Source organism: Rosa chinensis, chromosome 1 (assembly GCF_002994745.2).
Source record: "Rosa chinensis cultivar Old Blush chromosome 1, RchiOBHm-V2, whole genome shotgun sequence".
NCBI classification, from domain to species: Eukaryota; Viridiplantae; Streptophyta; class Magnoliopsida; order Rosales; family Rosaceae; genus Rosa; species Rosa chinensis.
Window position 1 is genome coordinate 372,864 of NC_037088.1, and position 16,492 is coordinate 389,355.

The 16,492-nt window shown below is 38.5% G+C and overlaps 1 protein-coding gene and 1 pseudogene across 4 annotated transcripts; one reads left to right on the forward strand and one right to left on the reverse strand.

Moving 5' to 3' along the window:
* Positions 1 to 39: 39 nt before the first annotated feature.
* LOC112196516 (GTP 3',8-cyclase, mitochondrial) lies at positions 40 to 4,431 on the reverse strand. Of its 4 annotated transcripts, none has more exons than XR_002935246.2 (7): positions 3,989 to 4,431; positions 3,197 to 3,805; positions 2,825 to 2,992; positions 2,537 to 2,728; positions 669 to 732; positions 449 to 534; positions 40 to 312 (listed from the first exon to the last, which is right to left on the reverse strand). XR_002935246.2 is itself a non-coding variant. In XM_024336890.2 (7 exons), exons 1-6 carry the CDS (start codon positions 4,055 to 4,057, stop codon positions 451 to 453), a joined length of 1,191 nt encoding a protein of 396 aa, XP_024192658.1. In that variant the 5' UTR covers positions 4,058 to 4,431; the 3' UTR covers positions 40 to 317; positions 449 to 450. The 4 variants fall into 4 exon arrangements, 2 of the variants coding, with proteins under 2 accessions (XP_024192658.1, XP_024192652.1); XR_002935247.2 differs by having other exon boundaries at positions 40 to 317; XM_024336890.2 differs by having other exon boundaries at positions 40 to 317; positions 669 to 737.
* An 8,160-nt stretch (positions 4,432 to 12,591) lies between these two features.
* On the forward strand, positions 12,592 to 16,492 carry LOC112196535 (annotated as a pseudogene).

A 16,492-nucleotide genomic window follows, 5' to 3' on the forward strand; every position in this document is an offset into this window, starting at 1 on the left:
TATAATTTTTTTTTCCATGTTTAGCGATGACGATATGAGTTGCGGGGTGAATGAAATTGTCACTTGTTCCCATAATAACAAATAGGATACTAAGAAAAATGTTTGATACAGCACAACACCATCATCACAAGGATACAAAGAGTGAGATACGGTTCTGACATCTCATTGCCTTCTACCATTAATCCATTAGCCCAGCAACAAATTGACATCAACATATTCTTCTCCCTCAGTCCCTCTTGTAATGAGATAGCAAAAGTTTATTAAGCAAATACGGGATGCCTCTGTCACATGCAACGTCATATTCTACAAAACCTGCACTGAACGCTTATTCCATTATGTCTTAATGGAGAACAAATTATCATTACTATAAAAATAAGAGAAAAAAAAAACTACAGATTCTTTTCAAATTGCTTGGTTATAAAAACTTCCATAACAGAGGGATACAAACCATTAGCCACCAATATGTATCATGGGCCTATTTGCTGTCTTTGCAATGTCAAACATTCCAGCATGCGAAGCCTTCTTCCTCTTCACCTAAAGCAAACATGAGAAGTCCTTGAAAACATATAGGAGGGCTCAAAACTGAATTTGTATTAAAAAATGATGCTAACACTAGACAGTAACACGTCTGAGGCATAAAGCATTATTCAAAAGCAAATTTGTCGTACCGCTGAACCAATTATTTCCCTTAGTTCATGATCATCAGCACCCTGCCGAAGGGGATCTCTTAAGCTGACCTTCACAGTAAACATGTACAACATCAATAGCATAGCAACAAAGTTTATAAAATAATCCTATTGCAGATATCATACAAAAGGACTCCAAGGAAATTCCATTTAGCACCACAGAAGTTGGTTCACTTAAACCAAAGTCCACACCTACAAGCTTGTTGCATTGACTACGAGCTTCACCACCTTATTATATTTCACTGTCTTCAAAAGATGAAGGGTCTCATACAGCAGAGGTCCCATGAAGAACTACTAATCAGTCTAGTGACCTCTAAATGCCGGAAACATATTTTGAACTATCAGATCTATTAACTCCCCATTCTCATTCATAAGCAGATATGAACATAAGCATATACAGGTGACAGATGGGCAGGCAAAGACTGGCCATAGTTCATGGGGAGTGATATGGGATCTAGACAAAGAAAAAGTTAAACATATATCCAACTCGTTATATATATGCACCTCAAGGAAGTGTTAATCACCCTTAAGGATGCTTTAACTTTCAGTTTTGATAACTTGAGTAACTGATGACTCAAGAACAAAAAACGTAATTGATGACTCCCACCATGAACCACATTCATTTCTTGGTTTAAAAGATCCATAAAGGAAAGTATACAGGACTTTACATAACTAAAATGATAGGATAGATAGCGAATCGCATTATTCTGTATCTTATTATGTTGTGAGAAGAGATAGGAGTAAAACCACTGCAAGTGGTCTAGTGGTTGAGCGTCTTGGTTGGGAACCCCCTACCCCCGTTTGACTAACGAAGCTGTCAAAGTGGCCAGACACTGTGCTGCAATGCACAGTTGGAGCATTTCACATGCACCGAGGGATAAATCCTTGGGCCTAGGAAGCTTTTGGGATACCGTGACACAGTCAAAAAAGAAGAGATAGGAGAAAAGAGTGCCACTAGACACTGTCTGGTTGCCAATCATGAAGACTCATCCGGACATGATTTCACTTTATCAACAATACTGATAGACTATCCAGAGAAGAGAATTAGTCTCTCTACAAGGCTTCTTTAATATCCCTAAAAGGCTTCAGAATTTGGAGGTCAGAGCTATTCAGGTAATAGACATGAAAGCCTAAAAACAACTGTAAACTTTCTTATAGCCAGAATACCAACTAGTACCGTCACCTTTATGCTGTGTGATAAAATGTACTCATGATTAAAGAAATCATAAACTTGGTGACACAGAAGTTCATGGAATCAGGGTATGTCAACGGCCATGTTCTTGGAAAGGAAAACAAAAGGAAGAAAACCCAATTTTCCCTATTAGAGGAAACACTAAAAAGAAATTTAAAAAAATGACACACACAATTCCATCTTGTAATAATGAATTTAAGTATATTGTCTAGAGCAAGGCCTCTATTTATAGGGAAGACCCTAAAATCCCTAATTAATCTGAAAACTAGCCCTTCAAAAAAGAATAATGCCAGTGATCTACAATAAGCCAATAAAAGTAACAGAAAACCTAATTCACAATAATGCTAATATGGCAAAGTGAACAGTAGCCAGCAAAAGAACTTCCTTGAAAAATAGTTCGGGTTTGGTCCTGTAATAATAGTGCATTATCCCAAACTTGCCACTTGACTTGTCCCAAAAAGGTGAAGTTAAAATTATCCAACAGTTTGATGATTTCAGAAAAAAAAACAACAAACATGCATAGATCCTCAGGTAGTAAGCATGTCTAAATAATCGGTGGCAGTAAGAGCCAAATTGGAAATCATGGCAAAGATCACAACAGTACAATACTTGTCAAATGCTAATAACAAGATAAAGAACAGACAGGCATATGACTGACCTCTGAAGGACCAAACAAGCAAACTTTGAAGTTCCCATCAGCTAAGAGTCGCAATCTATTGCAACCAGCACAAAAATGCTCAGTCATTGATGTGATAAAAGAAACTGTACCAAGATGATCATCTATCCTGAAGTTCTTGGCAGTATCAGTTGGGTGATCCTGAAGTCTTTTTAGGCCTGTAAAATGTTTTGCCTGTTCACAAATAACAAGTAAATTAAGGAATGTATAACAGTATAGGGAACATTCAGAAATCAATTAGTAGGATTATCCGTCAGAGTTCTACCTTACCACTCTATCCAACATTTCTGCGTAGGGTACAAGTTTCTTAACATTCCATACATTTCCATCAAAAGGCATGAACTCAATGAATCGAATGTTAATTGGCTTTTCACGTGTCAGCTCTACGAAATTGCAAATCTCATCATCATTGAACCCACGCATTATAACGCAATTTACCTGAATAAGAGCACAGATTACATAAAAAGACGCATGCATTTGAATATACAGGCGTAGGAATGATACTTGATAAGCACGTTCCCCATCAGCAAAACCAGAAACAATAAGTAATAGTAATCATAAACCCATCAACAAAAATTAAAGATTGCATAAGCAAGGAAAAGGGTGCAAAATGCCGGAATAAGTTTGAGAAGCAGGAAATACCTTAACAGGATTATAACCGAGGTCTATGGCAGCATTAATTGAGTCCATAACCCTTTCATGCCCTCTACGCCTGGTCAGAAATTCAAACTTTGCAGGGACCAAGGTGTCTAAACTAATATTCACCGCACTAAGGCCGCATTCTTTCAACTTGGGAAGTTTTCGTGCAAGAGTGATTCCATTAGTAGTGATAGCCAGTGTTTTCAGTCCCTTCAAGTTAGAAAAGTGCAAGCATATGTCTTCAATATCTTTCCTGACAGTTGGCTCCCCTCCAGTCAAACGAATTTTATTGACTCCGGAGCTTACAAACAGATTAGCCAAGCGAACAAGCTCATTCTGCGAGAGAATTTGGGGGCCAGGAGTGAGGCTGACACCCTCGGCCGGCATGCAGTATTGACATCGCAGATTGCAACGCTCTGTTAAAGAGATCCTCAAGTAAGTGTGCTGCCTTCCAAAAGAATCAATCAACATATTGGAAACAGGATTATCTTTTGGAAGCTCCTCCGGCAACTTGGCACAACAAGTTGCATAAGGGGAGCCATTCATTCGCATTTGCTGATGAAGAAAGCCCTTGGCGTCACCACTGGTGGACCCAGTTTCAAAGCATGAGCACTGATAAGATTAAATTATTTCCATGAGAATCATCAACTGGCTTAGGCCTCTAAAATTTAGGACGTGATTCATCATAATATATGGAAATCCAAGCCCTGATCCTTACCAGTAATACAATTGAGGGAAAAAAAAAAAAATAGAAACTGTATTGGGGTGATGCAAGAAAAGAAAAGAGAGAGATACCAGGAAAGAATTGAAATTTCCAAAGCCTGTACGCAAGTGGGGAAGCTTTGATAGATGGCGCTTCATCATTTTCACAAATGAAAGCAGAAGAGAAGGAAGAGTTATCTTTTATCTTGATATGGTGGGTGGTGAAACCAAAGCAGAGCAGAAATTGGGACCTAACCTTAACCTTACCCGCCTCCTCCTCATGTGTTTTAGTCCTTCCTTCCTTCCTTTTGGAAGAGTCGAAAGGCCGCCTCGACTTCTGATAGCAATTGACCCGTCTTGGATCCTCTGTCCCGGATACCCGACTTCAAATCTCAGCCGTAGACCGTAGTATACCATATTTCAGCGAAGACTATTCCATCCGCCGCCGGTGGATGGTTCACTATCATTTCTTTTAATCTCGACCGTTCATTGGTATCGGCCTTTTGATTTGTCCGTTACTGCGCCGTTCGGCTGCCGTTGCAGTAAAACTAAAAAGGCAGAAAATAAAAAAAGGAAGGAGTTAAGGTGACCTGGGTTTAGGGTCGGGTAAGTACCGAGGGAGCCGTCGGGTAAGGTGAATTGCAGTAAGTTTGTTTGCATTTCTGTAAGGGTCAGGCTGTTTCTACCCTATCAATTTCTCATTCCACCCTACATTTGAATTTTCAGTCAAAATTTCCACTTTTATCCTCACATTAAATTTAAAGTAAAAACAATCTAAAATTATAGGGAAAAAAAATATGTGAGAGAGAGTCTACCATAAACCTTCGCGCCAATGGTGCAGTAGCCTGAGGCTACTAGCCTCACAGGAACATGCTACCAAAACCATAACTAACTTAGAGCAACACGTTTTCCGTTTCTTTCCTCTTTCTTTTCTTCTCTCTTGCCTTCTTCTCTTTCCCTTCTTCTCTCTTACCTTCCTCTCTTTGTTTCCCTTGTAGTGATGGAGATGAGAAATAAGATTGCATCATACTCGGAGGGAATTTCAATTCAGGTTTAGAGAGAAAAAAGTGAGATTGATTTCTAGGTATTTTAGTGGTGGTGGCCTATTCAAGATCATTGCCGGTCATGGGGAAGTGCAGTTGTTGTCGACAGGGATGGTGTAGTCATAAGTGTATTTCTGCGTATTTTTGTTATTTTTCTTTTCCTTGTTAAAGTAAAATTGAGATTGGAATAGTCTACTCATTTCATTTCATAGTCCCTTTATATAGGGATAGAATTACAACGGAAATATTAATTACATTAAATACATTGAATACTTATTGATCTATAATTGTGCTGATTGATGGTAATCACTGATTCATTGATTCTCTTCCCTCTCTGTCAGTTGCTTTGACGAAGGCACACAATATGTTTTTCCTTTAACACTCCCCCTTGTGCCAAGTCAAGGACGAAATGGTGCATGAGTTGTTGCCTCACTAAAAACCTTACCAAGTAACAATAAAAATCCTGTGGCACAAAAATACACCTTGGTCGATGGAAAAGAGCACAACGCACCTTCTACATTTGAGGCTGACATGTGTGTATTAGACTCCCCCTGACGTCTACACCTCCCCCTGATACTTGCATTAATCAAGAGAGTTTGGAAAGACTTCGCATTCCTATGTTTTTTCACATGTTTCTCAAATGTGGCCTTGGGCAATAATTTGGTGAACAAATCTGCCACATTCTCCTCAGACCTTACTTGATTCACTTGAATCTTGAGGAGAGCCTCTTGTTGCTGATTGTAGAACAACTTTGGTGATATGTGTTTTGTGTTATCACCCTTAATATAACCTAGCTTCATCTGTTCGATGCAAGTTGCATTGTGTTCATAAATGCAAGTAGGCTCTTCAGTGGTAGAACTCAAACCACTAATCCCTCGAATATGTGCAATGATAGTTCTTAACCATACACACTCATGAACCGCCTCATATACAACAATGATCTCTGAGTAGTTCGAGGAGGTAGCCACAAGGGTTTGCTTGGTTGATCTCCAAGAAATCGCCGTGTTCCCATTGGTAAATACATAACCAGTTTGGGAACGATCTTTATGTGGGTCAGAGTCGTACCCAGTATCAGCAAAACCAACCAAAACGTCATTTGGCGTTTTAGTGTAGGGAGTGGCGCTTTCACCATCAACATTTCCTTTAGGGATTGCAGTTCCATATGCGGTCCCTCTTGTCTCTCTGTAGGGAAAGAACAGTCCCAAGTCAATGGTTCCTTTTAGGTATCGAAAATGTTCTTAATACCATTCCAGTGACGCTGCGTTGGCGCTGAGCTAAATCTAGCTAACAAGTTCACTGAGAATCCAATGTCTGGTCGAGTACATTGGGCTAAGTACAATAATGCGCCTATTGCACTTAAATAGGGAATTTCAGCTCCCAACACCTCTTCGTCATCTTCCTTTGGATGAAATTGATTTTTCCTTGCATCCAAACTTCGACCGATCATGAGAGTGCTAGCAGGATGCACTTTGTCCATGTTATATCGCCTGACTTTTGGACATACGCAGACTGGTGGATTATTATTCCACAAACTCGATGTTCTAGTTCAAAGCCTAGACAGAATCAAGTTTTCCCAAGATCCTTCATCTCAAATTCGGATTTCAAGTAGCCCATGGTTTCTCTTATTTCATCAAGAGTACCTATTATGTTCATATCATCGACATATGCTACTACAATTGCAAATCTGGAACTTGTTTTCTTTATGAATACGCATGGGCATAATTCATCGTTCTCATATCCCTTCCCAATCAAGTAGTCACTTAGACGGGTATACCACATCCGCATGGATCGTTTCAATCCGTAAAGTGAGCATTTCAACCTAATTGCAAACGCACTCTATGGTTTAGAGTCACTTGACTTGGGTAATGTAAGGCCATCAGGCACTTTCATATATATCTCTGAATCTAGATCCCCATAGAGATATGCAGTAACCACATCTATGAGCTGCATTTTCAGTCCTTTGGAAACTACTAAGCTAACTAAGTAGCGGAACGTTATAACGTCCATTTTGGGAGAGAATGTCTCCTCGTAGTCAATTCCAGGGCGTTGTGAGAAACATTGTGCCACAAGGCGAGCCTTGTACCTTAGGACTTCATTCTTCTCATTACGCTTTCTGACAAAGGTCCATTTATGTCCTACAGGCTTTACACTTGGTGGGGTTAGCACTAACGGACCAAATACCTGTCTCTTTGTCAGAGAATCTAATTCTGCCTGGATTGCTTCTTTCCATTTAGGCCAATCTGCTCTTTGTTGACATTTTGCAACAGAGCGTGGTTCGATATCATCGTGCTCTATGATTCCTTGAGCAACAGTATATATCATCAATGTGTATGGAAGATCTTTCTATCAACTCATACGCACTCTCATAATCCTCTGAGATTTCTTTGTTCTCTGGAATCATTTTTAACATCGGAGCGTCCTCCAGTATTGATTCATGGACATAACTATAATCAGAGACAATCTCATGAGAGGGATTCTATACATTGATGATTGGTTTGTGCCTTACTCACCCTCTTCTTCCTTGGGTGAGTGTCAATCGAACCAAGTGGCCTCCCCCTCTTCCTTGGAGAGCCACAGCCTCAACCACACCTCCACTAAGTGCGGTTGAAGTGCCTCTATCTGCGGCACCGTGCCCCTTATTGGGAACTTCTAACCTTGCAGGCACATTTGTAGCTGGTATATGTGATCTCGTCACTTTTACGATATCAGTAGATGCATCATGCATCAAATCTGCTACGTTCTGAAGATTGATTATTCTTTTCACTTCACTTTCACTTTGTGAAGTGGGGGGATCAAAATGAGATGGAGTGGGGACAAATCACGACAATTCCTGTCATTCCCTTGGAAAATCCTTTTTCCTATCTCCCCCTAAAACGGGAAGATTGTCTCATCAAAGTGACAATCCGCAAATCCAGCGGTAGAGAGATCGCCTGTCAAGGGTTCCAAATAGCGGATAATTGTTGGGGATTCGTATCCAACATAAATACTTAATCGTCTCTGAGAACCCATTTTGATCCGCTGTAGGGGCGCAATAGGCACATATATTACTCAACCAAATATGCGTAAGTGTGAAATGTCAGGCTCATATCCAGTTACCAACTGGTACGCATAAAATGGTTGGCTAGTTGTGGGTCTGAAACGAATAAGTAAAGCTGCGTGCAATATTGCATAACCCTAGGCAGATATGGGCAGGTTGGTGCGCATAACCAATTGCCCTAGCCACCATCTATAGTCTTTTGATGGTGGCTTCTGCGAGACCATTTTTTGTATGCACATGGGGTACAGGATGCTCCACATCGATCCAATAGACATGCAATAATCATCAAATGCTTTTGATGTAAACTCTCCAGCGTTATCAAGTCTTATAGACTTGATACGGTGATTAGGGTGGTGAGTCCTTAAACGTATAATCTGTGCTAAGAGTTTTGCAACAATTCTTGTGGACAATAAAACGACATGTGACCAGATTGTCGAAGTATCCACCAGAACCATAAAGTACTTGAATGGTCCGCATTCTGGATGGATAGGTCCACAGATATCTCTTTGTATCCTTTGTAAGAATGGAATGTTTTGTTTTGTTTTGTGTCTTTAGCATAGGAAGGTCTCAATCCTGTTTTTGCTAAAGAGCAGGCTTTGCAAAACGAGTGATGTGCCTTTGAAATAGTTAATGAGGCATAATGGGAGGTAGTGCTTCTGGTACTTCAGAAAGCAATGACTGCATTTGAGCAGTACTAGGACCGACACCTTGCAGTGTGACGGATTTTTCTCCCACTTTGTTTTTCACTCGAAAGAAGGGATGTCCATATGAGTTCTTTAAAATACGAATCATCATGTCACGACCTCGGTGCCATAGGCGGTCATGCCAAAGCCTGTATGAGTCAGTGTCCCACATTTCATTATTGGTGACAATATAGGATTCAATGATCCGAATTGTAGTGAGGTACAGTCCACTAGATTAACTCATGAGTTTCTCTAAAATGCATTTCCTTCCACATTCATTAGAGGTAATATAAAAGTATACAGTTCCATTCTCACAGTGTGTTTTTACATGATAACTGTTGGCACGAATATCTTTGATACTTAACAAGGTTCGATTAGCTCTTGGTGCATACAGAGCGTCTTTGACTTTAAATATATCTCAGATTCTTTAGAGTATTTCTATTTTAGTAGAATGATAATCTTTTCATTCTAATAATAATTTTTTCTCTAGATGTATTGCTTTACATCTTTATATTGCAAATTCGAACCATGTAAATATGTGTATAAATTTGAATAAATTCAGTGCTTGAGAATAAAATTCAAAATTTATTAATGAGCCAACAATAATCAAATCAAGGTTTTGTTCTAATTCATCAAACCATTATTGAAATAAACTTTAAGACCAAGTAATAGTCTAATTAAAAATGAGGCATTATGCCTTCACAACTGTTTTTGGAAAATAAAGTAAATAAAGCAGATCAATCAAAATCTGGTGCATCGGTTGACTGAGCAAATTCCTTGTTGCCATTACAGTCTGCAATTGTGAGGTTGATGTCTGGGTCATGGCCTCCTTCTTCCATATAGTGAGCCTCTTGTTCTTTTGACTCCCTATACCTCTTGTAATTGGCTGCTACTCTTGTGCTTGTTTGGCAGTTCTTGTACTAATGCCCAATGACTCCACACCTATAGCATGGTTCATTGCCAACTCTATTCTGTTTGACTGAAGGGTTCTTAGGTGCCCTTTGCACCTTGTTTCCATGACCACTAGGGCCAGCACCACCATCTCTGCCCCATACATTGGGAGGGCCTCCACGGCCCATATCACGACCCCCATGTCCCTTGCCACATGGTGCATTGTTGCCACGTGGGTAGGGATCAGTACGTCCAACCCCCTTTGCATTTTGGTTCTTTCCACCTTTTCACTTTGCCATAATTAGCCTCAGGAATTTTCTTTGTCCCAACAGGCCTAGCATTGTTGTTCAAAAGAACCTCATTATGCCTTTCAGCCACTTGCATTAGGTTGATCAGCTTGTTGAAGGTTGTGATTCTTTTGTTATCATACTCCAGCCTATACTGGTTCGCTAGTATAATTGCTGAAGTAGGAAAAGTGGAAAGAGTCTTCTGGATCATATCATTTTCTGTGAGTTCATTTCCACAGAAATTGAGACGTGCTTTTAGGCGCAACATATCCTTGTTGAAGTCATTGACCCTTTTATAGTCAAGCAAGCGGATTTCATTCCACTGAACGGTTAGTTCTGGGAGCAAGGTGTCATGAATGTTCCCAAAACGTCCCTTAAGGGCATCCCACAGTTCTTTGGGTGTCTTCAACTGAAGGTACTCCCAGCGTAGGCTAGGATCAATATGTCGCCTCAGAAACATTAAGGCATTTGTTTTCACCTTGTCAGACGGTCCATTGTCATTGGAGTCGGTAATGGTGGCAATGTAATCTCTTGCCACAAAGGCAGTTTCTACATCGGAGACCCAACGATGGTACTCAAGTTCGTCTGAGTCCAAAATGTCAAATTCAGGTCGAGTTGGATCAGCCATCTACATAAACAAGAGAGTAGATATAAATTACGCAGTCATAAAGACAACCACGTAAATTATTTTCCAAAAATATGAATTAGGTCTCAAGACCAAGATTCGTAATGGTCACATTGTTTTTCGATGCTATGTGAAAATACTTTATCACGGTAATGTTGTGTGTATAATGCGCATGAAATTTCATTATCATGGCAAAGCGGATTGTATATGTTGCATACTAGAAATTAATCATAGCACATTTAAACATAGCATATATAAAAATAAACTACATGGCATGCTCAAATTTCACAAATATACAACAAATTATATTCTACACATAATAATAGCAAGAATATATCATGCATAAAATAAAATGTAAACAATAGCATAGTACAAAGCATGCGTAGACATAATTTATATATGCGTAAATAAAAATAAAAACATGCTCAAAATTTCATAATAAACCATAAACAATAAAATATAAAACATGCTTAAACATAATTATAAATCATGCTTAAATATAATCATATAAAACATAAATAATAAGGCATGCTTAAAATGATCAAAATTATCTAACTAAACATGCTAAAAAAAATTCTAATTATAAACAATTAAATATAGAGCATGCTTAAAGATATAAATAAAAAAATAAAATTCACATGCTTTAAAAGTATAAAGGAAATAAATAAAACATACTTGGTTGTGAGAAAATAAAACAATCCTAGCACACGCGCGTGTTGATGCATGCGTGCGTAGCGATGTTTTTGGGCTTGAGAAAAACTGGACCGCTTCCTCTCTTTTCAGCAGTGGGCCACAAGGCCTTGTTTTTTCTTTGCTTTTCTCTTTTTTTTTTCTGGGCCGCAGGCCTACTTCTTTTGTTTGTTGTTTTATTTTTTTTATTTGGGCCGCATGACCTGTTTCTTTCTTTTGTTTCTGGGCCGAAAGGCCTGCTTTTGTTTTTTTTTTTTTGGTCTGGGCTGAGTTTCTTTTTTCTTTTTGTTTTTTTTTCTCTGAGCCTTCTGTTCTTTGGGCCTTTTTTTTTGTTTCTTTCTTTCTTATTTTTCTTTTCCTTTGCGTTTCTTCCCTCTCTTCTTTCTAGTTCTCTCTTTTTTTCTTGCAAAGGTGGCTGTGTTGTAGCCGGTGGCAGGGGTGCACGTCCGGGTTGGGCCGTGCGTGCTATGTAGTGCAGTGCTGTAGGCCTGTCTGGATGGCAGGTGTGGGGAAACTGTGCAGACTCGCGCTGGATGGCAGGTGCGGGGCTAGGTTGCAGCAGGGCGCTGGGCTGCTGTCAAGCTGGTCTGGCACCCTGGAGGCCGAGCTGGGCTAGGCTGGAGATAGCGATGGGCGTGCGTGCGCTTTGGTGCGGGGAGGCGAGTGAGCTACACAGTGGAGGAGCCGTGCGGGATTGGGCGGAGCAGCAGCGAGGTGGGTCTGCCGATTGTTGTTGATGCCCACAGGTTGAGGCCGGGTGGGTTAGCGCGGGTGGGCAAGCTGGAGGGCAGAGGGCAGATCAAGGCTGGTGGCTCGCGGGGATGGGCTGTTGTGTGTCGGTGCTGGGCGCATCAGCAGGTGGGAGGTGGCAGCGAGGATAGGGCCAGTCTTGGCCGGGCTGAATTTTTTTTTTTTTAGTTGGTGGCGGTAGGAAAAAGGAAGAAAAAGATTTTTTTATCTTCTAGGGTTTTGGTTTCTTTTCGATAGAAAGAAAACTAGAAAATTAGGATTTTTTCTATTGGCTATTTACTTTGAGCGTGCTGATAACGTGTTAAAGTAAAATTGAGATTGGAATGGTCTACTCATTTCATTTCATAGTCCCTTTATATAGGGATAGAATTACAACGGAAATATTAATTATATTAAATACATTGAATACTGATTGATCTATAATTGTGCTGATTGATGGTAATTACTGATTCCTTGATTCCCTCTCTGTCAGTTGCTTTGACGAAGGCACACAATATGTTTTTCCTTTAACATTCCTATCTTTTTTTCTTTTGGTTTATTTTTTATGTTTGTAAGGGCAAAACTGAACATTTTAGGGTGAAAAATTAATTAGAGGGTGAAATGAGAAATTTGTAGGGTGGCAATAGCCGCACTATTTCTGTAATTACTTACTTGTTTTAATAGCTGATTTTGTGGCTGCAGTAATCAGCGATGGCGTTCTTCCGCAGTGTCTCCAAGCTCTGTTCTTGTGTTGTAATTAAGTAGTCTTGATCGGAATTCCATCTCTCAGATTCAGCGATGGCTTTCTTCTGATTGCTTTTGCTTTTGCTCTTGGTAGATGAATATGGAAAACATTAAACAGTGGGAAGGTAATGCCATAATTTTACGACTGTAATTATTTGTAATATGATCGATATTTACTATATTATCAATGATTGTTCATTTTAACTTAGGGGTATGCAAAATACGGTACAAACCGGCCAAATCAGTCGAAACCGACCGGTAAATATGGTTTGATTAAGGTTTTTTAGCGTTAAAATATGAAAGCCGGTTCAATACCGAACCAAACCGTTTATGAATTGGCTTGGTTTGGTTTTTCTTTTACTTAAACCGCGAAATCCGAACCGACGGGTGTGTATTAAATATAATAGGAAAATTTTTTTAAATTATATACATAATATATATATATATATATATTTGTGAGTAGTCTTTTATAAGTAAGTTCTAAATCTCCAAATGATATGCTTCATATTGAATCCTAGACCCAAAGGCTTAAAACCCAAATAAGTGAATCATTTTGAAACTTTTTTTTTTCGACAAAATTTTGAAACTATTTTGGATTTTGCTCTTTGAATATTAGTTTTGGATTTTGATTATTAAATTTTTATTATTTGAGATTGAGTTTTAGTATTTTACTATGAATTTTTCGTAAACAAAACGTTAATGCTATATAGTTTAAAACCGCCCTACCGACCGAACCAAACCATCTTTAAATGGATTGGATTGGATCAGATTAAGCTTTTTTTTTATCCATGACCGGTTGTCTAAAATGTCTAAACCACTTACTTTGGCATAGAGACGGTTTAGAATCAAAACTGATCCGATCCAATCCGCGTGTTGCCCTATTTCTAACATACATGGTCGGCTCTTTGCCCTGGAATTATTTATTTATTTACTCTCTTTTTTCTAATCTCGATCTAGTGGGCAATATGCATGCATCTTTCTCATTGCCATGTTCTTCCAGATAATGAGTGAATTATTCAATCTTGTCAAAACATGTCTGCTGAACTCAACTCTCTCTTAATAGATAAAATAGTTATATAAAATAGGTTGTTTGTCATTGAACTCCTAAGTTTGCTATGGAAGTTACCTCTTTAGGCACACATGCATTTACCTTTCTGCTCATTCTTTAAGCAAATAAATGGGTTTCACTTCGAAATTTAAATGATTATGCACTACATTGTTAAACTTCTTTCGGGTGTCGCTTCCACCATCAGTATTAAGTAAAAGTTTACCGGGCAAATAATCATTATTGTTCCACCACAACTGCATTTGTGAATTTCAGTTGTTTTCTTGTTAACTTCAAACAAATTTGGTTCTTGTCATCAAATTTTCCTATACATTGAAATTTTAGAACCAAGGAGATGTACTAGTGAATCTGAGTGTGCATATATATTAACTTTCATCATTTCGATTATCACTTGGTATTGTTCATCAAGGTCATAAGTTTGTGTAGAATTCATTTGAAGATCAAGATGTAGTTTTTGTTTTATCAAGTATAGACTTATTTGTGATGCTTAAAGTGTTATTCTACCAGACTAAAATGGGCTCTCAAACTGAGACATGCATTGACGTGCTCAAGTAGTGCCATGCTATTCAGGAGTTCTCAACCAGGCTTGTACTGTCGATGGGCAGCAGTTTCACCACCTTTTCCCAGCAGATGTATGACAACAGTGGGTAATTCGGTTGAATATCAGCAAGTCAAGATTCAACAACTGAGCTTGATGCACCTCTCCGCATCAAATTTAAAAGGCTTGATAAAACTGGCAAGCACATAATGCAGGCGTGCATCTATCTCTTGGCATTGATGATAAAAAATAACAGATGATCTCTTCCTATTGTCAGCAATTGTTAATTCTATGCTTTCCTCAGATTCTAGATAAGGAAGCTGTAGAGGAAGTGAGGAGGCAGAGAGAAAAACCTGATATAAAACCTTGTTATTTCGTGCAACTCAGAGTGGTATAATATATTCTCCTTCATGCATGTTATAGTGCTCTTTTTCTTGTGGATGCTTTTCGGTTGGAGACAATTTCTTTTGTTCCTCTCACTAAACTCCATATGTGAACAGGAAGTACCCGACAACAAGCGGCGTGTTTCAGTCTTGAAAGGCATTGTGATAGCAAGACGTAATGCTGGTCTAAACTCTACATTCAGAATCAGGAGGCTAATTGTTGGAGTAGTCGGGGTTGAATCTCTCTTTCCACTGTAAGAAAATCTGGTGTTTCTGTTTCCTAATATGGCCCTTTGTTATTACTGTTTTGGACTCTGCTTCCAAGTGTGAAGTGTGAACCTGTGATTTTTGTAGTTGGATGTATTTTTGTCCATTTACCCTATTAAGTTGTTATATTTCTCAACTACCATATGTATCACATAGTTGTACAACGTCCTGCATACGATTTTTATTAATTTTTGTTGCAACTTATAGATTAATAGCTCAAATAAATATCTTGTTGATTGTGTAATAGTATGGTTACTAGTCACGAAGCCCGCGCGATGCTACGGGTCTTTTTTCTTTATGAATTTTATATATAATAAAGTAGTGATTATAATTCAAAATTTGTTGGCTTACGTCCATAGCGCATATGTTATATAAATCTGATATAGAAAAGACATTAACCTATCTGCAGGGCCATACTTGTTCACAAACTTACGAAGTTTATTCTTATCTAAACTATGATTAAAAAAATAAAAATAAAAAATCTGCCATTTTTTATGAGCCATAGGTGTTGTCGTTGCTGCAGGTGATGTTTATACATGTGAGTAGGGCTGTCAATTTTGACATAACCCAATAACACGACTCGAAACCTGCACTGTACTGTTGATCTCGGGTCAACCCATCATGACCCATTTAATAAACGGGTCAGCTGCGGGTTAACTCACCAACACGAAGTGAAGCCGTATAACTCGTTTATTAAATGAGTCGGGTTATATATTTTATATAATCCGTGTAGACTACCGATTTAAAAAAATATATATTATAAATATAAGGGTCAAATAAGTCTTTTTCTCACTTTAAACTAGGGTTACCATTTCACTATTAACACTATAAATTTAATCAACTTATGCATTTTTTTGGTTAAATAGGTCGCATTTTTAACCTTTAAATTAGTCATTTTGTCCAACACGGCACGACCTATTTATTAAATAGGTTATGCGGGTTGGAAACGGGTAACCCGTTTAATAAATAGATTGAGTTTGAGTTTAAATTTTTAACACGATTATTAAATGGGTTGAGTTTGTGTTTGTCTCTTATGACACGACAAATATCTTGACCAAACACGAACCTGACCCGACACGACCCATTGATAGCCCTACATATGTAAGGTATAATATATATATATATATATATATATATTTAATAACTGGAGGGACACTTCCATAAAAGAGGAAGCAGAACAGGCGTAGAATGGTCAAGATACTATTCATTTTGTTTGTCCTTTTGTAAATGGATTTTAGTATATTTATAATTCCAAATCTTGCTATAAGTCAATAGTATAACTATATAATTGTCCATCACTTAAACCGTTAGGATTATTTTTCCACTGTTTGATTTCAGATAAACAGCAAAACATTGTAAATTACAAGCTCGATTGAAGCTTGTGACTTGTATTTGTCAAAGATTTGAACTCAAATTCTAAATATTGCATGTTTTATCAGTTGTTACATTTTCTACTATGTTCGCAGTCTCTACAGAGTGACCGCTGGCCGCTGTTAGTGTATGACAAGTATTCACCTAACATAAAGGGAGATAAAAGTATTGGACAAGAAGAAAGTGAGGAGGGCGAAGCTTTACTATCTCATTGACAAAATGAATGCTCTAAAGAAGCAATAG

What these genes read in the sequence shown, in the direction of transcription:
- LOC112196516 (XM_024336890.2), bottom strand. Translation starts at nt 4,057, where the DNA reads ATGATGAAGCGCCATCTATCAAAGCTTCCCCACTTGCGTACAGGCTTT. An exon ending in TCGGTTATAATCCTGTTAAG is followed by an intron (nt 2,993 to 3,196) that starts GTATTTCCTGCT and finishes GCTCTTATTCAG; the next exon opens with GTAAATTGCGTTATAATGCG. An exon ending in CAGAAATGTTGGATAGAGTG is followed by an intron (nt 2,729 to 2,824) that starts GTAAGGTAGAAC and finishes ATTTGTGAACAG; the next exon opens with GCAAAACATTTTACAGGCCT.